Here is a 25,925-nt window from a genome sequence, read left to right on the forward strand (position 1 = left end):
TCTGCAGCCTCTCTTTGTTACCTCATGTTACTCCTCATGTTTGAGTCAGCTGTAACAGTAAATGTTTCCTCCTCTCACTTATAGCTGCCATGGTAACCGTTTGATGCTTGAGTTTGGTTGCTAACTTGCCGTTGACGTGAAGGTGGAGACGAACCGAGCTGAAATAGTTTGTGGCACTACCTGGACCGACGGCTCTTCTTTGCAGCCGTGCCGAGCGTCTGATACCAACAGAACATCTGAGATGAACGCTCGCCTCTTTATTTACTGTTCACTGAACTCTGAAGGGAAGAAACTCATCAGAAAACGTTTACTGGTTAGGAAACCAAAATGCACTTTTTGTTTACATTTATTAAAGTATTTCAATTAACATAAATCTAAAGAGGAACGGAAGCATTGATTGAGGTCCCCGCTGTTTCTGGATACTTGTTGATGGTTTATACAAACTCCAGATAAAAACAGATACAAGACACTTCTGCCTGAGCGAGTACTGAAGTCACAGATGGTGATATACTGTCAAACGTTTAAATGCAAGCAAATAACCCCCGGTGGTGGAATGAACTTCTAAACTCCATGTGATCTGCAGAGTCCCTCTGCACCTTTAAGAAAAAGCTAAAGACCCAGCTCTTTCATGAATACCTACTAACTTAATGATGATGGTCTCCATATTATTGATGATGATGATGGTAATGACGATGGTTTTTGTTTGATAACGACGACTTATAAGATGGTTTCTATACTGATTAGAGCTCTCAAGAACTGCCCTCAATGTTGTGCTTTGCCTCTGGTCACTTCCTGTCAGCACCTGTGTGTCCAATCAGACTCAAAGCTGATCGTTTGCTCTTACTGACATTGTTCCCTTTTTTCTAGATCCTTGCTTGTGTTGTTCTTACTCTCTGATGTACGTCACTTTGGATAAAAGAGTCTGCTGAGTGAATTGTAGAATTGTAAGTAAGGCACGAGGTGGCCTTGGTTGGACCTTAACTGTACCTGATCCTGGTGCGAGTTCACCTGAGGAGGTTTTTAATGACTTCTGTTCCACTCCTTTCTCACTTTCCCTCCAATGAATAACATTGAACAAACAGAAAGAAATACTGACCTCCTAGTAGCTGCTCCATGTTGGAAGGAGTTCCACTGCTTCCTCTATTGATCTGATCTCTGGACACCTGGAGGAAAAAACACACACACACAGTCAGAGGTGAAGACACAAACAAACACACACACACACACACACACACACACACACAAACAGACGTCAAAAGGACAAGAAACCAACCAGCTTGGACGTGACCTCAATGACAGCACACACACACACACACAGAGCCATCTGATGCTCACATGTTTCAGCTGGTGGAGCCAAGAGAGTCCATCAGGAAGATCAAAGTATGGTGAGAAACACAAAGACGAGAGCGATATCAGAGAGGTAAAGAGCCGTGTGTGTGTCGGTCGGTCCAGCCAACGCCACTTTAATCCCCTTATGAGCTCAGAGAGACGTAGCATCAGACGGACAACCTGTCTGTCCACAGCCGCCAGAGAAAACACAACTAATCTTTTTTTTCAGGGTTTTAAGTTCAGATTTTATTTTTAGCTAATTGAAAACTTTCAAAAAACATGATCTTTGAATCAGGATCTCTTCCTTTAAGGACTTTGTGTGTGTGTAACAGGTCGTGTATCTCGTCAGTTTCTTAGTAAAAACGTCTCTGCTGTCATCAAATCTCTAAAAGAAAAAACAGCTTCAACACTCAAATCCATTGTGTTGATTTGACATCAAGTCTCAAACTCTCCTGCGGCAGTAAAAACTTCTCCCTCACTCACAACAAGCTGAGGCTTCAACGTGAGGACGAGCACGCCTCTCCTCACATCGATTCAATTACAGATTACACAACAGGTCACATCTCCACTATGAGACACTTCTTTGGAGCTTCACCTGAAGCAGCGCGCGGATCCTCTGCAAGCTTCAGCAGGAAAAAAAGATGGAAGAGATTTCACAACAAAAACAAACAACGAGCGTACTTCAGACAAGTCGGAGCTCATCAGACGATGCTGACTAAGATTCCTTCTCGTTTAAAAGGCTCAAACACGTCACCACACTGCAGCTGTGTGTTGTTAGGGACGGACAGTTTTAACATCTGTGGATAGTCCACATCGTTCTTTTTGTCAACAAATACCAAGAAGAACCTTGAAGTATACCTACCAACCTAGAAGCCTGGAGTATGTTTGACTTCTGTGATAAAGAGCTCATTGGTTGAACTAAAACACAAACATGTTACTTCATGAGGCTCTGGTGGAGTAGTGGTTAGTGTGAGCGGCCCATGTATGGAAGCTGTGGTCCTCCAGGCGGGCGGCCCGGGTTCGATTCCAGCCTGTGGCTCCTTCCCCCGCATGTTTTTCCCCACTCTCTCTCTCTCTCTCTGATTTCCGACTCTATCCACTTTCCTATCGCCAATAAAAAAAAAATCCCAAAAATGACTTCTTCATTAACAGAAATGTGCAGATCAAATAGCTACAAAAACGCTCTCTGGGTCGCCTGTAGCCTAGTGGTTATATTGCACGCCCCATGTACAGAGGGTCATCTAAAGCAGCCTTGGGTTCGAATCCGACCTCTGCATGTCACCCCCCCCCCGCCCTCCCCGTCTCTCTTCAGCTGTTTTTTCAATAAAGGCAAAAAATTGGTTATTAATAATTCTTAAAAAACGATGTGTAAGAACATTATGTGATTTTATTAAATTTAAATTATTACACATTGAATGACCTCTTCAGGAGGAGTCATGGAATCACGGCTGATGGAGGAAGAGTCACAATATCGGTATTTTAACACAGCTCAGTATAAGTAAATGTAAATGTTTTAAATGTAAAACTGCCTCAGAAAGTGTAGAGCGTTTGCTAAATGTAAACAGAGAAGTTCATGATTTCAGTTTCAAATCGTTTAAAATAATCCACCCCACAGATTGTTGACGTGGGAGCACGGGGTGGAATCATCAAATACCTCAGTGTCATTTGATCCTTCATCAATATAAAAATATTGATTAAAGTAACCGTAAACCAAATGATTTTTTAAATGTTAAAACCCCGAGATAAACATTCTCCCTTTAAGGTGGAGTCCAACTATCAGAGGTGATGATGTCATGTGAGGGTCAGTCTTCAAATCTGACAGTCTGAGTCAGCGTGCAATCATAAATAATAAATATCTAATAAGATAGCACACACACACACCCACTCTGAGTCCAAACTGTGTGCAGGAACACATCAGAGTGTTCTTCAGCTCGTGTCTGGCTTCATAGAGACAAAAGAAAACCATCAGCATCATCATAATGACGCTTTTATCCCCCTGGGTGGATTATCTTCCAGAGACCGAGGGTGCAGCTTTTGAAGAGGAGGGGGTGTCTGAGTCTGGTTTTTTAACATGTGTGTGTGTGTGTGTCTGTACATGAGGAGAGAGAGAGGGAGGGAGGGGGGTAAACATGCAGGGGGATGTAAACAAGCAGCCGGTCCAAACGAGGTCTCAGGATCAGACAAAGAATCTGCTGCTAATCCTGATACTATTATAGCTCTCTTTCAGACAGACGCCGGGCTGACTTGTGCATCTCCCCCTCGTTGACTCCACCCTGTCCCTGAACACACCTCACGCACATGCAAACACACAGTTTACAAAACATGATACACCCCCCCACCCACCCCCAAAACAAAGAAAGACGAGGAATACATCCAACAGGTCGAGTTAATAGCATGATAAAGACGCTGCTGCTCAAAGTGAGCCGGCAAAGTTGAAAGGAGCTTCTGATAAAGTTAGCCCGTGAAGCGGCCTTTGAGAAGCTGTTTTTATTATTACAGCCGGGTCGTCTGAAAGGCCTCTTTCAGCCGCTCTGACAGAGAAGTCAGAAACATGGAATCACACTGAGAAAGTAAAAGTAGACCGGTCTGTGTGAGGGCGATGAAACCGCCGCCTGTTCAGAGGCTAAACAAAGAAAAGCAAGAGAAACCCAAATGAATGAAGCGCCACAGTTACCTCTTGTGCAGGAAAAAAAAAGGGACAAAAAAAGCCACAGGGGGAACGGAAGAGTGAGCCGAAAGAAGGAGGTGAAGGAAGTCCGGGGAGAGCGAGTGAATGAATCCAGCAGAGGAGAGCGCTTCAGACGGATCTGGCTTCTGAGCGGGGGAGACGAGGGAGACGAGGGAGAGCCTCTGGAGAGGGTTTAAGGGAGGAGGAGGAGGGAACACAGGCGACAGGGAGCAGGTGTTCAAAAAAAGGGGGTGCGGCCGGAAGAAGGTGGGGATGACGGCAGGAGGAGGGGGGAGGCAAAGTGTGCCATGGTGTGACCCCCCCTCCCCTCCTCCTTCATATATCCATCTGTGCGTGTGCAGTTTGTTTTGTTCTTTTTTACGGTGTCACGCTCCACACAGCTTCAGAATAAAGCAGCGGGGGCGTACAGGGCGGGACAGGAGGGGAGGTGGTGCAGCAGCTGGTGTACGGGTGGAGGGTGGAGGGTGGAGGGTGGGGGGGGGGGGGGTTAGGAGGAAAAGAGGGAGAGATGGGGGGTCAGTAAAGATTTGGCTGTGCAGGGCTGGGTGTGTGTTAAGTGTGTTGGAGGGAGGGGTTTGCCGGGAAAGGATGTTGGGGGGGGTAAATTAATTTCAGTGCTTGATGACTTCATGCTTTGCCCAGCCCTGAGAGGGGGGCTTAATGGGGGGGGGGGGGGGGGGGGGGGGCTATGGGCAGACATACAATAAAAAGACTGAAACTAAAGACTATTTCAACAGAATAATGTCCATAGTGTTCTAGGTTAATAAATGTATTGTTAAGTATGAAGAAATCTTAAAAACCTCCAGGTTTCTAAAAGTCAAAAGATTTAATTTAAACTTAGAAAAGAAGAAACTCTCCTTATCACAAACACAAAAACCTATTCTGTAATTTCTGCCTGAAACATGCTTAAACAGTTAAAAGAAGTCATTCATTTTCTGTTGAATTAACTGCTTCCTGCTGCTCCAGTTTGCAGCTGTGTTACAGTAGCAGCCCCTTTGAGAACGTACTCGGGGCACAGCTGCACTAAATAATAGAAGAGAGGAGGGATCTCCAGATTTCAAACAGTTTTAGTTTCACCAGTCAACCTGTGTTCCAACCCTCACTCATGCTCATGAGCTCCTCTAAAGGGTGGCTGGGCTCAGTCTTTTGAGATAGGGTGAGGGGCTCGGCGGAGAGCTGCTTCTCCTTGGCGTTGACAGGAGCCAGTTGAGGTGGTTCAGGATTCTGATTAGGATACGTCCTGGTCGCGGGGGTAGAACACTAGAACACGCTGGAGCCCACAGTCCAGGATTTCCCCGAGTATCACACATTTAGAGGGAGAGTCAGAAGATAACCAAAGTCATCAGAATCTTTTCTCTAGGGATCATGAGTGTGACTGAAAGTTTTATGGATAATCCATCAAATCCATTTTGAGACATTTTAGTCTGACCCCATGCTGTGGACGAACTTTAAAGTCTTTATATGTGGTTTTTCACACTTAAATATAATATAAATAAAGTATATCCTCTGAAAATAACTCTGTGAGTCATGACTGTCTACAATGGGTGTAACACCCGAGTCCCACTGTCTGTGATGTTTTCAGAGTCCTATCTTCAGTTTGTTTACATCGCCAGGACGGCCGGCTGACTCCTCCCCTCGTGTATAAAAGTTGTTTAATTGAGGGACTAGAGAAAAGAAGAATAACATACTGTACTCACTGCTTAACTGTGTTTCTAGATCACGCTCATTTCAGGTAAATTTACATGCAGTGTGAAGATACGAGCATAATAAAGATCGCTAGCATTAGCATGCTAACACAACAATGCAGCGCGAGATGTTTTGGTTTCATGCTGGTGCATATAAAGCCTTTAAACACTGACTACGCTCTCCCCTTGAGACACACCGCTAGCAAGGCTGACAGAAAGTGGAGGTCGAGGTCTTTAAAGATATGCAGAAGAATGAGGAGGAGGAGGGAGTGCTGAGAGGAAACAGGAAAAAGATGGACTGAGAGCTGAGGAGCGGAGAAGAAGTGGACAACAGGGGTGATTGATGAGGTGGGAGGGGAGGCCGGGGGGCTTTGATGGCTTTAGGGGGAGACAGTCTGAAGAGGCTCTAAGTGCAGATCAGCTGTCTGCAGTCATGAGCCCGCCAGCCATGACATCATTCCTGCTCTGTGCAGCTCAACAAAGAGAAGCAGAGGGACCCCCGGCCCTCTGAACATACAGAGGACGCTATTGTACAAAACCACTCAACTCTGCGTCTACTGTACAGATCCTGTATTACTCACTACACAATTTGTCCTTTCCACTTTTGGTCAGATAAAATGTGCAACACGATAATGAGACTCAAAAAAAAAAAATCCCCTTACCCCTCCCTGATTGAACTTCTCCAAGGCTCACAGGAGGTCGGAGCAGCGGAGAAACTGAGTCTTTGTTGGATTTGTTTTTTTTTGACAGCAGGTCAATTTTTATGGCCAAGCAACAGAAATGATACAATCTCAACAAATGCTTTCTCAGGTTCAGAGGATAACTCTGGTTATTCTGCATTTTTTCTTATTATAAACAAATATGACCATTGACAAAGTTTATCAGTTATTTAAAGCCCGATATATCTCATTTTTAGACATTTCTCCATGTTCCTCTAACTCTAACATGTGTATCTAGTCCGTCTACAAACCCCCCAATGATGAGAAAAGTCCATCCTCTCCGTCTTTTTCCTGCTCCTCTTTTCAGAAAATGTGTGCTCAAACAGGCCGTTTGGAGATTTTCCCTTCATGACATCACAAAGGGCAGTAGCCCCTCCCCCAGGTGGGTGACACTCCCACAGCTAGGTGTTTGTTCTGCCCTCTGAGTCTGCCTTCTCACCGTAAACAATAGGACATGGAGCGAGAAAGCTGGAACCACACCCATTTCCAGAGAGGGGGCGTGGTCAGACACAGCTCATTTACATATTTAAAGGTACAGACACAGAAACAGCCTGTTCTGAGCAGGGCTGAAATAGAGGGGGTTATAGACATGATCAAGAAACAAGAAACTTCACACACATGTTTTGAGGAGCTCTGAGACTTATTTAAACTGAAGAAGAGGAGGAGAAGATGTGACCTTTAAGAAATTGATGCATCTTTGTAAAAATCTGGGGGGACAAAAACACTCAAAATCTGACATCTTCAGTACTAAAAACTGTCTTTAGGACTCAAAGAAATTAAAAGCTTCTGCTCCTGCTTAAGACTTGTTGATCGTCAGAAAGCTGAAGAATAACATCATCCTTATCTAAAAAAACAAATAACTGAAGAGGGGAAATGTTCGAGCCTGTTCATCTCACAGACTTGACAAGAGGACAAAAAAAACATGTTGCAGCTCATAAGATAAAAACATGTAAAGTAATGGATGAGCAGAAACTATTCAAGGAGTGGCTGTTTGCCTCGGGAGCTGGATCTGAACGAGGAGAGTGGAGCTGTTATCTGCTCACTGAACTTCTCTAATGAGCCTCCTGCTATCTGTTGCTCGCAGCGTTTAGAAGAGAAGCAGGACGAAGAGAGTCCAGAGGGTTTGCTTTTACATCTCTCTCGTCTTTACCCTCCTCAGGGGAGTACAATTAGAAGAATGTCTGACTGAAAAGAGTAAGTTCAAGCCGCTTAGGGGAAGCTGAAAACAACATTTACAACCGTTAAAGATCACATGGAAAACTTGTTAGCACACACTTGCTGAGAAATCAATCTAATCGACTTAAGTTTCTGCTTGTGAAAGAAGAAAGGACGAGAGGTAAACTTACAGTCTTACTCGCAAACATACATTTAGGCAACGTTTATATACGAGACCTGCATCAGGAAAAGCCTCAAGTGAAGGTCTAGTAACGAAACGCTGCCAATTAATGCATGTTTACCTGTAACTTTCTGATGGACGCAAAGGATCTTTAAATCGAATCACAACAACAATAGCTGACTGCTGATCCCAATCATCAAGAAGCTTTTTAATGGAACTGTCTGAGTGGTGATGAGAGTTGTGATTGAAGTGACTGAACAGTGAACTTTCACACACACAAAATAAGATCTTACTGCTAGAGCCTCAAACAAATCTGTGAGAGTGAAGAAAGGAAACCTTCAAATCAAGTTGTGGGAAAACCTAATGAATTAACTTATTGCCATAAAAAACAACAATGTGTCTGCTTGTGAGGTTTGGTCACAACTAATGAGCCGTTTCAGATAGAAGCAGTCTTGTGATCATCCATTGTTAATACAAAATAAAGTGACAGCTGCAGTTATTCACAGTTTGAAGCAGCCAAAGCTTGAGAGAGACTGATTTGAGATAGGACTTAGTCATGCTGTCCATCGATCTAAACACGCTGAATAATGAAAGATCAGCCCGATACTTGAAGCCTCAGAAAATAGCTTGTAATGTTCTCTTCCTGTCATAAATGAGGCGCTCTGTGTTGGAGAAACACAGCGTGCCCGTTGTTAACGCGCCACACCTCGAGCGTGAGCGCTTTACATTTTACACGCCTCGAGGGGGATGCATGACTGGACGTTAAGAGGACTCGACTTTTATGCCCAACAAAAAACAATTAGCTGCCTGCAGGCGCGTGAAACACGGGCTCGAGTTACTGATGCCTTTAGAGAGGATGTGCAAGTCAGCTGAGTGTGTGTGTGTGTGTGTGTGTGTGTGTGCGTGTGTGTGTGGAGGTGAAGGATGGTGAAGTGAAGCTGCTCCATGTGACTCGCAGCATGCCAGCACTGCAGGGTTCTGACCTCTCGGAGAAGAAGCCAATGTGTGTTTTTTTTTTTAAACTGAAAACTGAAACTAATTGTGATCTTGTTCTGTTTCAGACTCTTCAGACTGTTAACTCACACCTCGTTAACTTCAGGCTCTCTGGTGTGAGTTGGAGGAGCTGAGGTCGGGCACGTTTAAAGAAAAAACAAATGCCTGATCAGTTCCAATAAAAGCATCTGATCCTGTTTAATGAACATTGGACAAAGAACAGTTCTCCTTTGAATGTTTATCAGCAGTAGTGTGGTTTAATATGAAGATGTTAAATGTTTACACTGAAATATCTAATTTAATAAAAAAATGGACTAAACCTATGTTTTACTTTTTCTTTGTCGAGTACTTACATTACCTCAAATATTTCCAACAGTAATCAAAGCCAGAGAAATCCTTCATTTTAGAGTTTTAATGGGGTGTTGTGTCACGGCGGCCGCCATGATAGACAACATGTTTATTGTTGCTGTGAAAACAAATTTATTTATCGCAACAAATTCCGAATGTTGCGATGTGTTTTTAGCAAAATGCTCATACTGCAATAACGATGACATTGCATTTTTTTGCAGCCCTACAGGCGTTGAAATTCCTGCTGTGAGGTGAAAGTAAATTCCAGGAAACATCAGGACCTGGAGGCCATGAAAATAATCTACAAACTGTCGATACTTCATGTGTGGAAGAAGCTCAAGAGTTGTGTACAATGCTCTCTCTGAAGGTAAGAGACTCACCTTGTCAGTCGGGTTGTCTCCCTTCTCAAACATCATCTTGAGGCTGTTCAGAGGAACGCTGGGCTTCTCTGAGTCGGGTACTTCAGCAGCCGCTGCTCCCTCCTTCTCCTCTGGATCTCTGCTAGGCTTCTCCTCCATGTCGGTCAGGTCCTCAAGCCGAGCTGTCTGAACCTGTGTCTCCTGCTCAGGGTCCTGGTCTTTAGAGAGTGTGTCAGGATGGTTCTGGGTGTGTGATGGCGGTGTAGCTTTAGGACCCGTTGATTGAGTGATGTTGGTGTGAGGTGAGGCTGGGCTGCTGGGGAAAGCTTTAGGTGGAGCTCTGAGTTGTTGTTGTTCCCAACGTTTCTTTAAAACACTCAGGTTCCCGCTGCGCAGCGTGGAGGGTAGAGGCTCCGCAACCTGCAAAGAAAAATAATACACAAATCAGCCATTATAAACATTTTGTTAAATCTGGGGTACAACATGAACTTTAACCCCTGGCTGACAGGGATGGTAAAAAAAAAAAACTAGCATCATTTTCAGTTTCAGCAATTAATGTGAAGTCAACAATCGGCAATGAATTTACATTTTTGATAAATATTTATATTCAAACAGATGTCAGAAACTAGACCACAACTGATTTATCGTCCAGCCAATGACGGCCGATATTAGCATATCCAGTGACTATCAGTTTGGGCTAATTTTAAATCACAGATATTACTGGATTTATCATCAGTCAAATAGCATTTTCATTATATCACACTAGCAGTTCTCTTTCATCATCAGAGGGTGCTAGAGTGATCATGTATTCATTATATATCTTTTCCACAAGTGTTTGATAACTGTTAAAGGGATAAACTCTCTCTCGTCTCTACAGATCGAACATGGATCAAAAGAACTATATCGGCCAATTTATCGTTATCTGATTATTTTCTCTTCCTAATACCGATATCAGCCCCAAAAATCCATTTTGGTCGGGCCATGACCATCTTGTCTTCATTATATATATTTTCCACCAGTGTTTGATAACAGTCTTTGAGCGATCAACACAATAAATATCGATATCTTTCTATGTAAAGATCTAAGAACGATAATGTCTGATTTTTTCTCTTCCTGATATCGGCCTCAAGAATCTCATATCGGTCAGGGCCAATAAGAAACTTCATGAAGATGTAGCTTTGATTCAATAAGGAAGCTGGATAATTATAAATGTCTAATGGAGAGGTTTCAATACTTCAGGTTTCAATATGTAAATTCAACTTCAAGTGTTTGTTTTGCAATAAGTTTTTTCACCTTTTGTAAATTTCACTTTTTCTCTCTGCTTGTTGAATGATTTCACTTTCATTTTCAGCAGCGTCATGTATTGAGATACATGTGACTGATTTAATGGTCGTATTCATCTGGAAAGATGTCGAACTGGACTCTATGTCATGAATCAATCATCACAACATTTGTTAAAACAAGAGGTAAGGTCTTCAGATCCCTTCCCCTGACAGTCAACGTATATTTGACCGTCAGAAAAGACAAAGAAAAGTTTAAATTCTCTCATCTTTAAGAAGCTGAAACCACCGTTTGAAAATCAAGAAATTATAGGAAAAAGTTACCAACTCAAAACTTCAGACTCTTTTATCTAGTCTGATGTCAAACACATTACAAAGAAATCGTAACAGCTGATCATAAATGAGCTCATGAGAAAGACTTTAGATGCTCGAGGGTTTAAACTGAGTACAGACAAAAGCAGGGAAGGTAAAGTGCTGACCACACATCCACAGTTTATATCTGATGATTCACTTTTTCTACAGCTTCGTCAGAGAGGACTCCCGCTGAGCGATGTCAGCCGCTCTGTGAATCTGGTTTTAGTTTGCTCAATGAATTCCATCAGCGTTGGACTCGAGCCACCCGACCCGACGACTGCTGAATGAAACTAAACAATTCTAAAGATATCACCGACCAACACACACAAGTAGGACAACATGTGAGCAAACCAGAAAACTTTCAGCTAGGTGAGACGGAAAAAACAAGGAGAAAAAAGGAGAGAAAGGGAAGAGAAGGAAACAACTGCACATGAAAAGACAAAGAGCTGTTCAGCATGCACGACTGGAAACCTGGATCTGCAGGAGACAAAACGGAAAGAGGCAGAGCTAGAACAAAGTCAGGAAAAAAAAGCAGCCAAAGTAAAGAGTTAAAAACCTGAAAAGAGGCTGAAGACCCGGCTATCCAGTTGGCGTTGTGTGCTGTGCGTTTGTGTGTGTGTGTGTGTGTGTGTGTGTGTGTGCGTCTGGCCGGCTGGAAACCCTACAAGCTGTCCCAGATGTGAGAGACTTGAGAAGTGATCAGAGCAGCATGAAGTAACAAGCCCACCCCCAACAACACAGAGGGGAGGAAACAGAGAGGGAGGGGAGGGGAGAGAAAATCAGAAACAGAGACAGTCAGTCAGTGAGGGAAAATAAGACCAGGAAATGAGAAAAAAGGTGAAGGTAGAGAGAGAGAGAGAGAGAGAGCTGGAAACTTCAACAGAGGGCGAAATAACTGTTTTCACAAAGACTCAACCTGGATTAACAAACGTCTGATAAGCCGTGTTGACTGAGATCTTTTTCTTGATGTTTATTTTAGGGATTCCCTAATGAGACCTTTACCTCATTCTCAGTTTGCTTTTTCTACTGCAGAACATTTAGGATTTCAAAAGAGTTACAACAAAAGAAAAACACGACACCCAGTCAGGAAAACCTGCAAAACACAACCACACTTTATAAACTACTAAGTCAGAAAAAGATCTCCCATGTTGGATCCCAAAAAGCAGCTTGACGTTCATTCAAACCCTTTCTAAAAAAAAAAACATCACATCGTCTGAACCACCAGGAGAGTTGGCTGGCAAATACAGTTCAGTATCTACTTGGCAACAATTTTATTCAAATTCTGCTCTGCGAACAACGACAGATGTATTTGCAAGAGGATCCGAAGTGCAATGTTATGACGAAGAAGTACGCTCCAGTTATATGCACACTGAAGTGAAAGTCGCTGCTTTGAAGGCTGCATAGTGGACTACAGCAACACAGTAAGATGTACAGTGAGATTAGCGCAGGGTGAGACTAAACAGCCAGTGTGTGATAAGGCTGTAATTTAGCTGAACGCTACATCAGCATGCTAGAAATGTGCAGAAATCCAATCCTGGTATTAAGGAGGTTTTACATCCACCATGTTCACCACTTATCAACCCAACACTCGGCCTCAATATTCACAATTTAAATTTGAAGTGCGACAACCTGCAGAGGACTATGAGTGACAGCTGTACCCCTCTCGCTAAATAAGAAACAGAGAAGGCTGTCGGATGTGGTGTCTGTATTTGATAAGAGAAATCTTGTACGGCATCTTAACATCATGTACATTGAGTAGATAATAGTGAGTGCATAATACACAAAATACTACAAAGACCTGTACAAAGATTAAACACCTGAGGATGACTGTCACAAACTATGAACTGAAGAATTCAAGACATCAAGATGTGAATGTTAAGATGGCACAATAGAGGAAGTGACAAGAATTAGTTGAGCTGTAAGGATCCATCATCCTCTGGGGGACTTTCATTTCTGTGTGAAATTTGAAGGCAACCCATCCAATGGTAGTTCAGATATTTAAGCCTCGACCAAAGCAGCCGAGTGAAAAAACCGACACCTACTCGACTATCTGCAGAGCCGTGACGCTAGCGTGGCTGAGAGAGCGACCACAAGAAAGTTCAAACTTCTGCATAACAAGCTGCATTTAGAGTCAAAGTTTAACAGTGTAAACACAACTCTCAAGGTAAGTCCAGATGTAAACATCATGCCATAAAGTGACAGAATCTGAGCGATGCAGACCGAGCGCGCCGACACACTACAGAGCTTCTCTCTCTGAATTGTTCAATTTGATTTTAAGTAGACCAAAAAGCAAAAGATAAATGAGATCTATCTGTGCAAAAAGGAAGAGCACCACACCTACCTGAGACTGAAGAGCAGCGTTCTGACCCTGCACCCTCCCCACAGACGCACAGAGAGAGAGAGAGAGTCTTTAACACTCCCTCCCACACAGATCAGGTGGGACAGAGGCATCCTGTTACCACTGCAGCATGACAGCACACGCTAACACCACTCCGCTGCTTTTACCGCACGAGTGTGTGTGTGAGTGGAAACACTGCTGAATGTTAAACAACAGACGCCTCACTGAAGATTTATGTCTCTAATAAAAGACTTTTTAGCCTAATTTATTGCATTCCTATAAACACATGTGCTAGCAACTCTAAACAATGTGAGCGCAGCAGTATGAGACCGCTACATTACTGGAGTTTTCACACTTTATTTTACGTTCCTTTACCACTAAAACAACAATTAAAATCCACAAAACGCAGGGCTGAGTGAACGTCACACTCCCCTACATTCAAATAAAAGCTGTACTTCAGAGGCAGAAGAAGCCTCAGATAAAGATCGATGTGAAAACCAGTGGGAGTGGACGCTGAGTGTTTGCAGTATCAGTCTCTAGTTTGAAGTAGCTCAAAGTTGAGTCTCCAGCCGGCGACATAAAAATGCAACTAACAAGAAAAATCTAGTCAATGATTAAACATGAGGTTCAAAGAGTCGTGTCAGGCTACCAAACAAACCATTTCCTCTTCATATCTGAAAGTGAAGATCTCCCTTTAGTAGTGTTAGTTAGCACCACCTAGCTCACATAGCGTAGCATTAACTGCATGTTTTTTTTGGATTTCAAGCTAACAAAGATCATTTGCAGTGTCCTTGCTCATGATTTTGACAGATGTCCTTCCTCTGAACTTTAAATGAGTTTCTTCATCTGTAGTCAGTTGATGTTTCTCTTTTTTTTTTGTTAGGGTAGGTAGCTCTTTATTTGCAGACATCACAGGAAACACCAAACCACTCCAGCCTACTGTCTTTAGCTGATAAAACCACAGCTGAGTTGATGCGTGACTTCTCTTTCCCCGGATGTGTCGACACTGCACCCAGTTTGTAATAGCAGAGAAGACCGTAAATGCAAATGATTTCATAAGCGGGTCATAGCCTCAAACACCACTGTGCAAACACGATCAGCAAAAGAGAGAAGCTTAACAGACATGTATGTACCTGAGAGAATCTAAAATTAGACCCTGAGAGTATTTACTTTAACTTGAATTCTCTATACAAAACTTTACAACAAGTTAAAGCCCTGCATTCAAAATTCAGAGTATTGTACAGAACAGCTCCTGGTACAGGCTCGTTATTTCACACATTGACTATTACATCTCCTTACTGGCAGGTCTTCCTACATGCACTATCAAACCCCCTGCAGATGATCCAAAACGCAGCAGCATGACTCGTCTTCAACCTTCCTAAACGAGCACATGTCACTCTGCTGTTCATCTCCTTACACTGGCTCTCAGTCACTGCTCGCATCAAATTCAAAACTCTGCTGCTCGCTTACAAAACACAGAAAAAACAGATCCTCCTTACTTTAACTCTATAGTCCCACTACGCTCTGCCAATGGCCCAAAGTCTGTAACTCTACTCTTCTCCTCTGTCGCCCCCAGTGGTGAAACAAAACATCCAAACTCCATTTGAGTCCCTCTGCACCTTTAAGTAAAAGCTAAAGACCCAGCTCTTTATGAACACATACGACCTTAATGATAATATTGATGACGATAATGATGATGATGGTTTTGTTTGATCATGACGATGAGATATTTAGGATGGTTTTGACGCTGATTAGAACTTTAAAGAACATCTGTCCATGTTGTGATTTGCCTCTTGTCACTTCCTGTGTGTCTGAGTGGACATAAAGCTGCACTTCCTGAAGTTGCTTCCTCTTTTCTAGATCCTTGCTCGAGTTGTTCTTACTCTCTGATGTACGTTGCTTTGTATAAAAGCGTCTGCTGAATGATATTGTAGAATTGCATATTGAACGCTGAAGCCACAAACCGGATATGTTTCTTAATAAATTTGGTACATACTGCTTTCTTCTTCTCCGCGTTGCCCTCCTCCGCTGCCATCTGGTACCTGAGGACAACAAGAGAGACAAGTTGTGAATTGAAGAACATTTATTTATCATCACAAAAATGCTGGTCCTGTCTCATCCTGCTGAACACACCCAGCGGCCCAGGGGAATTCACATGAAATGTTCCCGCTCCAAAAAACAGATGATTTCATGTGCAGCAGTTAATCTGGATGGAAAGATCATTCAGCCCATGTTTGGACACGCAAGAGGAGGACCAGGAAGTGACAAAGAGGATTTGAGCTGTTGACCACCTCTGCTTCTTCACTCTAGAGAAAACCCAGACTCTATTGTCTTTCACCTCTGACCACAGAATTCTCTAAAACACTCCCCTCTGACAGGAAGCTCAGACCTAAAAAGGAGCAAAACCCTCAGACCACAAGAATAGTTTCATCATGACTGCTGCTGGCCTCAGCAACGCGACTTTCCAAACTGCACCAATGAAACTCCACGGTTACATTTACAACACCGAAATTATTACAGAACAACTTCCTCTCATCATATAATATATTAAAGGTCAAATCTGTGAGATGATAAAGGTATCTTACTATCTGATCATTAAGGAAACATGTTGAAGTGCTGGCTTCTCTGACAACAATGCAGCAGCCAGTATGTCCTCCTTCTAACTTTAGATTCTGCTCCTGAATGCTCTGGATTTGTTTGGACCAGAGAAGGTAGGCGCTTTTAAGGCGACCCCCCACACCGCCGTTTTGGACGCCCCTCGGTTTGCCAGATATGAGAGCAGTTATCAGGTCAACAGGTGTTGCAGCGATGGAAGCGGGCAAGAGAAGTGGTTCAGATAGAAGTGATTGTACCCGACCTGAAAAGCCTCTGCATGTTTCTAATAAGCTCCACGAGCAGAAACGTGCTCAAACTAGGATCAATATTGGAGATGATTTTTGAAAAATGGAGAGAGGTTAGAACACAGAAAGGTTTACAGACCCATGCAGAGCTGGATAAACACTGAAACACACTTTCACAACTTGTTAACTCTGACACGAGGAGATTCTTTTCCGTTGTTGTGCTCGCAGTAAATAATCCTCACCCCACTCGATTCCTTCTCATTTTTCCGTTCACTCCCAAACCCAAATATTTATGTCCTTTCCTAATAAGATTTTACCATCAAAGAAAGAGTGTGGTAATGTTTTATTTTCTTTTCCGTGTTATTGTTCATGAATTTATTGGGAAAACTTAATTAAAGCTGCTGTGAGGAACCTTCCCTTCTTGTAAGATATGGCGCCCCCCTGTGTTCAAAATGTTACCTCTCATCTCAGCTGATTTTTGCCCTGAACATGTACAAGTCATGTTTTAACTAGAAATGTCATCCTGCTGTCTTTTAACAGTCTAAAATATCACTCACTTTTAACCTCACCACTAATATATATACACAAAGGCCGGTTCAGCAGCAGTAACATCGACTTCATGGCGATAATTCATCCTCTTCCTGGAGGTCTGGTTTGTTTTTGTCGGTCATAAAGAGACGTCAGTAGCTATAAACTTTGAGTCTAGAAACATTTTTATGGCTCAGAGTTTTTCAATGACACTCTGGGGGGCTCCAACTCCAAGGATGGGATGTTTTTAATTTTAGATCAATGGTTCCCAACCTGAAGTCTGGGACCCCCTAAGGAGGGGGGTGTGAGGCTCGGTCTACTCTGAGGTTGTCAAAAATAGATTTGCATGTATTTTATAAAATAATGTTAAAATATGACAGGGAAATGTATACAAAGGTCTTTTGGTAAAGAAAAAAAAATGTTGAAAGCAATGCATCAGTTTTTTCATGTGCCTCCTTGGGTGGGAGAGGGGCTTGGTGTTTGTTAAACACAAGTGGGGGGGGGCTTCAAGGGAAAAAGATTGGGAACCACTGGAGTTAAAACAGCAAACATACAATTCTTATTTGGGAGTATATTTTGTTATTAGTTTTTTTTTTTTTTTTAAAGGCTTTATGTGATTTTTTGATCCAGCAGATGTCCCCTTGAGCACCAGCATGAAACCAAAACAACTTGCGCTTCATTGTTGTGTTAGCATGCTAATGCTAGCCATCTTTATTATGCTCGTATCTTCACACTGCATGTAAATTTACCTGAAATGAGCGTGATCTAGAAACACAGTTAAGCAGTGAGTACAGTATGTTATTCTTCTTTTCTCTAGTCCCTCAATTAAACAACTTTTATACACGAGGGGAGGAGTCAGCCGGCCGTCCTGGCGATGTAAACAAACTGAAGATAGGACTCTGAAAACATCACAGACAGTGGGACTCGGGTGTTACACCCATTGTAGACAGTCATGACTCAGGGTTATTTTCAGAGGATATACTTGATTTATATTATATTTAAGTGTGAAAAATCACATATAAAGCCTTTAAATAAAAAACACACCATCAGTCAGAATGAAATCTGGTGAATGGTGTTTCATAAAAAGTTAAGATTTGAAAATAAATGTAACAATTTCTCACACTTGGATGAAAAACAATAAATGTCTAAGTTGTCACGCAGGGCAGTACTCACCCCTGGTTGTCAGATAGAGTAAGTGCAGGGAGGAAATATCCAACCATATAACCTTCCATCTCACTCATGAGTAACTTGATATGTGAAAGGGGAAGCCCTGGATGTACGTGTGAGTGCTTCTAAGAAAAAGTCTTAATCTGTACGAGCCTTAACAGGAACTAAACCAGATCAACTGGTGGTTCATGACGGCGTGATAAGTCACATTTTTACAGAAAAGAGGAAGCTGAATCAGCTGGTCAGAAAGTGTTGAAAGGCAGACTATGACCTCGTTTCTGATGAGCAGAGGAGACGTCGGGGGAGAGGGGGGGGGGGGAATCAAATAATCTGCTGAGTGGCTGCTGATGAATTATTAAACTCAAGGAGGAAGCTGGAGAGTAAGAGGAGAGGCGAGGAGAGGTTAGACTCACTTGGAGAAACGCTCGGCGATGGCGTTGTTTTTCCCTCGGGCTGTGACGATGGACATTTCCTTGGCGGTGACCCTGAGGGATTGGGACGCCCACTGTCGGCGGCTGAACGGAGCGACGGAGGCCATCTTTGCTGCACGTCTGAGCGATCAATCTGTGGTGTCGGTTTTGCCAGGAAACACACGCCGTAACTCTGCAGGGGAGGCAGGGAGAGAGGACACACACACAAAACAGAAAGGGCAGGTTGAGCCAACATGAAAACAAAACAAAAGCCACACAGCAACAAGTCCTGGTGCAATAAAGTTTTCAGCAACCTCTTCTTTGCAAGTTTTTGGGGATCCAAACCTCCAAACCTTAGTAGAGGAGAAACATCTTTCCTGAGCATTTACACACTGCTCGATTAACGTATCACTTCCATCTCTACTGTGGTCATTTGCTCAGTGAAACAGAGGTTTGAGATCTGACCTGGCAATACAAAACCTCATCTAGAAATCAATACATTTTGCCACATCACACATTTGACTCTGTGTCACCACGGCAGCATGAAGCAGCCTCCCTGTCTGAGTCAGAAAGTCAATAGAGCGTGTCACACAGGCATTGACCATCTGCTCCCTGTGACTCGATCTGAAGCCTCCAGGGCGACTACAAGCAGACAACGAACCAACACACTGCTGCTGCATCGTCGCAAACAATCTCCTCCTTTGTAGCGCACCGACACTTTCACAACACCTCGCAACGTCTCTACCTGCTCGCCTCTTCTGCAACTTCGCAGCCCGGAGGCCGAGCGACAGGCAGACGCATGTCGCAGCTTACAACTAGTAACTGTCATCTGTGAGTTACACACGCTCCGGGGGAATCAAACAATAAAAGGCGGACGAGCCGGGGAGATGACGGAGCAGCCTGCGGGGTCCCGACGTCACTCAGCAGGTGGACTATTGTCAAGTTAGAGACTGGCTCGTTAATTCCTGTAACATCGTGTCCTTTGTGTTTTTAGACATCAGGAATGGTTTGACTAAAACAAAATGATGTAAGGGTTTTATCTTCATGTGAAACTATAAGTGGAGATTATTAATATCAGTTAATGTGCTCGATCTTAAGGCGGTAAACGATTAGAGTTAAAAAATCTTTATCACAGTTTATTAGAAGTCAAGCAAACAACTTTTAATTCCTAATGTGGTTCTTTATAAGGGAAAAAGAAAAATTCCTTCCTCACGTGAGATGCTAAAAACAAAAAAAGGTCTTCTTGAAAACGTTTCATTTAAAGCCCTTACGTCTTAAACTCTGACATTTTAACTTCACAATGAATGACTTCTATTTTCTCCCGACAAGAAAGTTATTTTCTATAAAGTTTGTAACGTCTTGAAGAATAGTGAGTGGGACCACCGTGAACATTTAAAGACTGAAACCAAAAACATCCTTCACCAATTTAAAGTCCAGATATTCAGCAAGTTTGCTCAAATCATCAAACCAACGAAAAAACTAATTTAATTCAGTTTCAGTCGTGTTGCACATTTCATACATGTGTAAACGCAGAAGACACAAATAAACAAATGTATTTAAAAAAAAAAAGGAAAAATTGGATTCAAAACACTTTTATAAAAAAGGACCCATCATCACACACACACACACACACACAACACACACACACACACACACGTTCATACTAGTGCACACACAGGAGCATACCCCAACCATCATACGTACACATACAGAAAAATAAACAAGCAGCTGAGACCTAACTGACCTGTCCTGTGTGCTGCACATGGAGATAATCCAGTATGGCATGATGGGAAATCTGAACATTTCTCTGCATCTGGCAGTTTTTTTTTTGGATTAGGCTACCTTGCATGTTTTAACAGAGTTCCCGGACAGAGACTGTTTTTACAGCTAACCGCCCTTTAAATGTTTGTGTTGAGAAATATTGTGCGAGTGAAGCAAAGTAGAATAATGTCCTGCAAAGTCAGCCCTGCTTTGGTTTTCTGTCTGACTTTATTCTTTACAGTAAAATTCCTGAAAAGTTTCATACAAACATTGTAAAAAAATAAATATTAAACTAGCAGTCAAAGGTGGAGAGAAAACAATGTTTTAAGACCTAAATACGATAAGATTTACTCGTAATGAATACTGAAAGTGTTCCATTTCAGACACATCCAGGACGTCAAGTGTCTATTTCTGAATAAAAGTCCCAAAACGTGAACACAAAAGTAGTTTAAATTGATGAAAAATGGAGAAAACCTCAAAATCCGTCGCAATTTAACAACTGAAAACATCAAATATTTTAATTAAATTTGCTTTAAACCATTCTTTTTCTTACAAAGAAAAATGGTTTCATTCTCACACACTACTATTAAAACTCCCATCATCGTCACACTCAGTGTCACAGTTTCCTCCTCCTCTCAGGTAAAAATACAAATGAAGGATGAGAGTAACTCAGTCAAGGATACAATCCAGGTCACAGGGTTTAGATTACAAACTGATGTAAACTGATGCTGACTTTGCAGAAATGACTTTAACGTCTCTTTGTCATGGAGACAAAAAGATCAGAGACCAAAGAACAAGCAGCCGTACCTGAAGTTCACAGCACACCTTCAAATTTCAATGATTTGTAGTTTTTTTTTTAAAGATGATAAGAAAACATGGATGCTCCCTCTTAAACTTTAAAAGAAGCTCAAGTTACCAAAACAGCTTAACCTGCCGTTTCCCCAAAACATCAAGTCAAGATAAGAGAAAACAAACTCTTCATACCTGTGATTAGAATCAGCTGCTCGACTCCCTGAGGCAACGTGTTGTCCACTACTCGTATATTCCCTTCTCTTTTTTACTCCTCAGCTGTTTCCACCGGTGCTTTTAAGTAGATAAAAGAGAGAAGGAGGAGTCCTAATACTCTATTTCACTCCTAACCAGCCAATAAAGAAGCCGTATTCACCTCCACCTGGCAGGTACACGCTCTCTTCCCCTCCCCTGTCCAATCAGCAGCTCCGTCTTGGTTCAGTGCGAGTGCAGAGCAACATGGAGGTATGTGAGACGAGCAGCCTGAGGGCCCGGTGTTGAGCAACATGGCAGACAAGCAGCATGGAGGGGGGAAGGAGTGGGGAGGAGAGGGTTGAGGAGAGGGGGAGGGGGGAATCCCACACTGGATTCCTGGAAGCTGAGCAAACTGCAGACTACCGACTGCCTTTTTTTTTTTTCACAAGGTCAAGACTTTGGAGGATGTGACTCATTCACAATCCTGCCAAGAAGAAGAAGAAGGGGGGGGGGGGGGGGGGGGTTAAAGAGAATGGATTAGGATTTTACTGAAGAGATTTAAAGTTTGTTTGGACAAAGAAGTAAACATCTAAAGTGTGGGAAAATAGGATGAAAAAAAAAAAAAAAAAGGAACGATTCACTTGTTTTTTTATCCAACTTTAAGTCCTACTTCCTGTTCAATAAAAGATCCCTCCCTAATGAGCTCTCAGTGGAAGTGACGGGGGGACAAAAATAAAGTCCACATGCCTCGACTATATTCAATTTTTTAAGATTTTATTTGGGGCTTTTCCCAAGAAAGGGAAGAGAGTGGAGAACGACATGCAGGAAAGGATGCAGGACCAGGACCACCCACCCAGAAGACCTCTGCACAAACCCAAGTCACCCCCCCCCCCCCCCCCCCCGATACAGAGAAAAGGCCGATATATTTCTTTGATCCATGTTTGATCTGTAGAGAAAGATTGATGTAGATATTTACTGTGTTTATGCCTTTAACAGTTATCAAACACTACGCGCATCACTACTCTGGATTGATCATGTTTGTGATAATCAATATAGCGCCCTCTGCTGGTGAAACTGCTAGTGTAAAACTAAAAACTGGTGAATAAATCTAGTGATATCAGGGCATATCTGCCATAGAATTAGTCGATACAGAAGATCACTTGATGTGCTAATATCGGCCGATATTATCGGCTTGCCAATTAATCGGTCGGGCTCTAATGACATCGTCCATCACCAAACTCAGGACTAAAACTTGTTTCTCCTTTCAGGTAAAAAAAACGATGATAGTGACTCAGTCAAGTCTAAACTTCAGGTCACAGGGTTTAGATGAAGAACAAAACTGAATTTTAAAGTTCTGTTTTCAAAAGCAAGAACACAAACTTAAGAAATAAAACACCCTTTACAGGACCCACTCCTTAGCTGGTGCCCCTTGTATTACAACCAATTCCACCACATTCATACACTTAAAGACAACAGGCATACAGCTTTATGTTTTACAGCTTTTCTTTACGATCAGCGTCAAGCGCTGCTGATAACTCGTCTGCCCTCCTCACCTACAAAAAGCAGGGAGCAAGAAAATAGGACCTTTTTTAAATAGGTGATGCAGATAAAATAACATTAAGTAAAAGTTAAACACACTTTTCCTTCAACTGTTCTTCCTTACTCATTTCGGGAGCCAGGGTGCCCCCTATGGACGGAAGGCGCCCCTTGCATTTGCCTATACTGCCCATGCCAAGGGCCCACCCTGGGATCATGAGTAAGAAGTGACTACTTGATACCATCTCTTTTTGTCTGACCAATAATCAAACATCCCCAAAAAAAAAGGTCAATTTTTACAGAGCAAGAGAAAACAAGCTGAATATGTTTACACATAAGACACAGAAACCATCTATTATTTAAAGTTTTGTCTTGACTCGTCACTGAAACATGTTATTTCCTCGCAGCTTCCCTTTCTTAAAAACACTTGCGGTTCATCGGCTAAATGTTTGACGCGGTGCACCGAGGTCCTCTGGGATGACTGGACCTCGGCGCTGTGGTGGCCCTGAGAGACTTTCAGCTCCGTCAGTGTCACGTTAGAGAGTCAGTCTAATCCCAAACACATGACGGCTGAGCAGAGGGGGCCCGCCTCATCTTAACTCAGGATCCCTGAGAACTTCAGTTTTATCTCGACTGTAATGATGAGAGAGGTGGAGACGAGTCCCATGATCGGGTTGTCATGGCAATAAGGGAGGGGTCATGGGGTAGATAGTATTAGGAGCTCTGGGCCTTTTGAAGTTGGAGATGCTGTTTGGGTTGGGGTGAGGGCCATGTGGTGGGTCATTATGTAACGTATCAGTAAAGCATTGGGATGAATGTGCACTATCCCTTTCCAATAGGGTAACACTTTATTTAATATAAATGATCAAATGATGGGGTCAAAAGTCATAAATGATTTGTTTAAGTCTCGTCTGTTTTCCCAGCCTCTCTGGATGAACTCTCAAATATTATACTCCATCTTTCATTTGTATCTCCATCGAGTTTCTGCAGGAGAACAAGATGAGAACATATTGAAATAGTCAATTAGAATTCCTTAAAACATGTCCTGAAGTGCAGATCTTTGGTATTAGTCTGTACACCATGACACAAAACATCAGGCCTGTTGCCTGGATCAGTGTGTCTAAACCGGTCACCACCAACTTGTAAACAAGAAATCTCGACCCAAATGTCGGATATTTTTCAACCAATGAGATTTGTTTTATAAAAAGCTGTTCAGTTTGGACGTCAGACGGTACAAAAACATGTGACAGAACAAAGAGATGAAACTAAACAAACATGTTTAGAAAGTGATATTTAGACTTTTTGACACCACTGAAAACAACTCAACGACCCACGTTTGGGTCCCGGCCCACAAGTTGAGAACCACCGACCTAGATCAGACTAACCAGTTGTATGTTCAGTCTGTTCAGTGGGTAAAGACCAGACCATGAGATAAACAGGAAAATGAATAAATGGGACAAAGTGAGAGACACTTATCTCAGGTATGAAATCACCTGCACACATCAGTGTCTGCGTCCTGACTCAGTGTCATTATGAAAGAGAAAGAACTTTACTCTTATTCATGACTACCAAAAAGACAGAACATCCCAAGTGTAGACAGACAGAAACTTAAAAACGCTCGGAGCAGATTCCTCTCATGATTAAAGGGAGAGTCCATGTTGTAATATCTACGGCCTGGTTAGGAGTGAAAGGGAGTCCAGATTGCATGTTTAGAGTTCACAGGAAGTTTGGATTAACAGTTGTGCAATGTCTTTCCGTGGCTCCGGCCGAGCGATCTCAAGATGATGTCATCTGGGTGAGCCGAGCAAAGACGCTATTGGTCAGACTCTGGGAAGAATTAGAGGTAGTGTTTTAGACATGCACTGTATAAAAGAATGGGACTCATGTGGCAAACCAGCTCTGGAGCTCCTTTCACTACAGATGGAACCCGACCCTGGCCGGCACCTAACACCAAGCCAAACGCAGCTATACATCACCTTTAGGAAACACAGGATGTGAAACAATGCGGGATGTTGAGGAAAACATTGAAAGAGTAAAAACTGAGTAAGAGTGTGTTTTTATTTCATTAGCCAGACCAAGCGAGTGTATTCTTCTCTTCTACTGATTTATGTTGCGTTTAGTAAATTGGCTCCATGACCATCTACCTACAGGGGAAAAATATGTAAATTAGCTGCTAGTCAACTCTTTTATTTAATTACTTTTATTTATTTGTAAAAAAAACAAAAAAAATAAAAACTTAATAGTCCAACACAAAGGTAAACTTTATTGATCCCCGTGGGGACATTTTTTTTGTCACAACAACTCAAGAAACAGGAATATAATTACCAAAAATAACAAGAAGTTAAAAATCAAACATATGTACATCAGTTAAATAAAGGGAGAAAAAAATACAATAATAGAATAATACAAGGTAGGCTATGTACACTTCCACTTGTGGAAAGAGTTATTATTTAAAACACACACAGTGTGTAGCTTTATTGATATGAGTGGTGATGCTGTTAAACAGTCTGATTAAACAGTCTGACTACAGATGGAATGAAAGACCTTGGTCATAAAAATACAACTTCCACAAAGTCTTTGTATTATAGGTTTGATTTTTTTGGTAACAAGATGCAAAAACTGTGGGACAATGTTGACAGGTAGCAACAGACCATAGCCTAAATGTTTGCACCAAAATTAACTAAAACACCATAAGGTGGCGCTAGAGGGAAAAAAAAGACTACAAATATTCATACTGCAGACACAAACAGATCTGCACTAACCTTTTATTGAATCCACCAAACACCCTTCAATCACCTCAGAGCCACTTAGGAAAAAGTACACCTGGTCTACATAGCTGGTCTGGTTCCCACGCGGAAACTGAGGCCTTTAACCTGAACCAAATAAACCAACATCTTTTTCTACACTCGCCACCTGAAGCCTTATTTCATCTTATTCAACATGACAGCAGGGATTCATTTTAAATATCCATAAAAGGCTTTAATTGTTCGTTTTAAGAAGTGAGTAATCCCTCAGACAGACAGACAGACAGGTGGTCTCACTCTCACCTGACTGAGACAGAATCAGCTCAGGTGAACACTGACTCACGCGCTTGTCTTGACAGGTAAACGCTGATTTATGATCAAAACTCGTGTTAACACGTTTTTTGTTTTTTTTCTCACACACGTATTACCTCAGTTGTGTTACATAATGTTTGTATTACTCACCTGAGCAGACGCAGGTAGTTCGTCAGGGCCTCCCTCGTGTCAGACAGCTGCCGTGGGGCGAAC

At 42.4% G+C, this 25,925-nt stretch overlaps 1 protein-coding gene across 2 annotated transcripts in view; it reads right to left on the reverse strand.

Annotated features, from left to right (window-relative positions):
- The window catches only part of lima1a (LIM domain and actin binding 1a), a 33,208-nt gene that overhangs the window by 7,215 nt on the left and 68 nt on the right, over positions 1–25,925 (reverse strand). The window contains exons 1-5 of one of the 2 annotated variants that reach the window (XM_061058181.1): positions 25,863–25,925; positions 18,379–18,568; positions 15,427–15,472; positions 9,480–9,878; positions 1,097–1,163 (exon numbers count right to left, since the gene is read on the reverse strand). The exon at positions 25,863–25,925 is cut by the window's right edge and continues 68 nt beyond it. In XM_061058181.1, coding sequence (XP_060914164.1) covers positions 1,097–1,163; positions 9,480–9,878; positions 15,427–15,472; positions 18,379–18,503 — 637 coding nt within the window. In that variant the 5' untranslated portion in view covers positions 18,504–18,568; positions 25,863–25,925. Of the gene's footprint in view, positions 1–1,096; positions 1,164–9,479; positions 9,879–15,426; positions 15,473–18,378; positions 18,569–21,120; positions 21,401–25,862 lie in introns of those variants that run through there. The other variant, XM_061058182.1, reaches the window with a different exon arrangement.

The sequence above is a fragment of the Labrus mixtus genome, chromosome 15, assembly GCF_963584025.1.
Source record: "Labrus mixtus chromosome 15, fLabMix1.1, whole genome shotgun sequence".
Classification (NCBI taxonomy): Eukaryota; Metazoa; Chordata; class Actinopteri; order Labriformes; family Labridae; genus Labrus; species Labrus mixtus.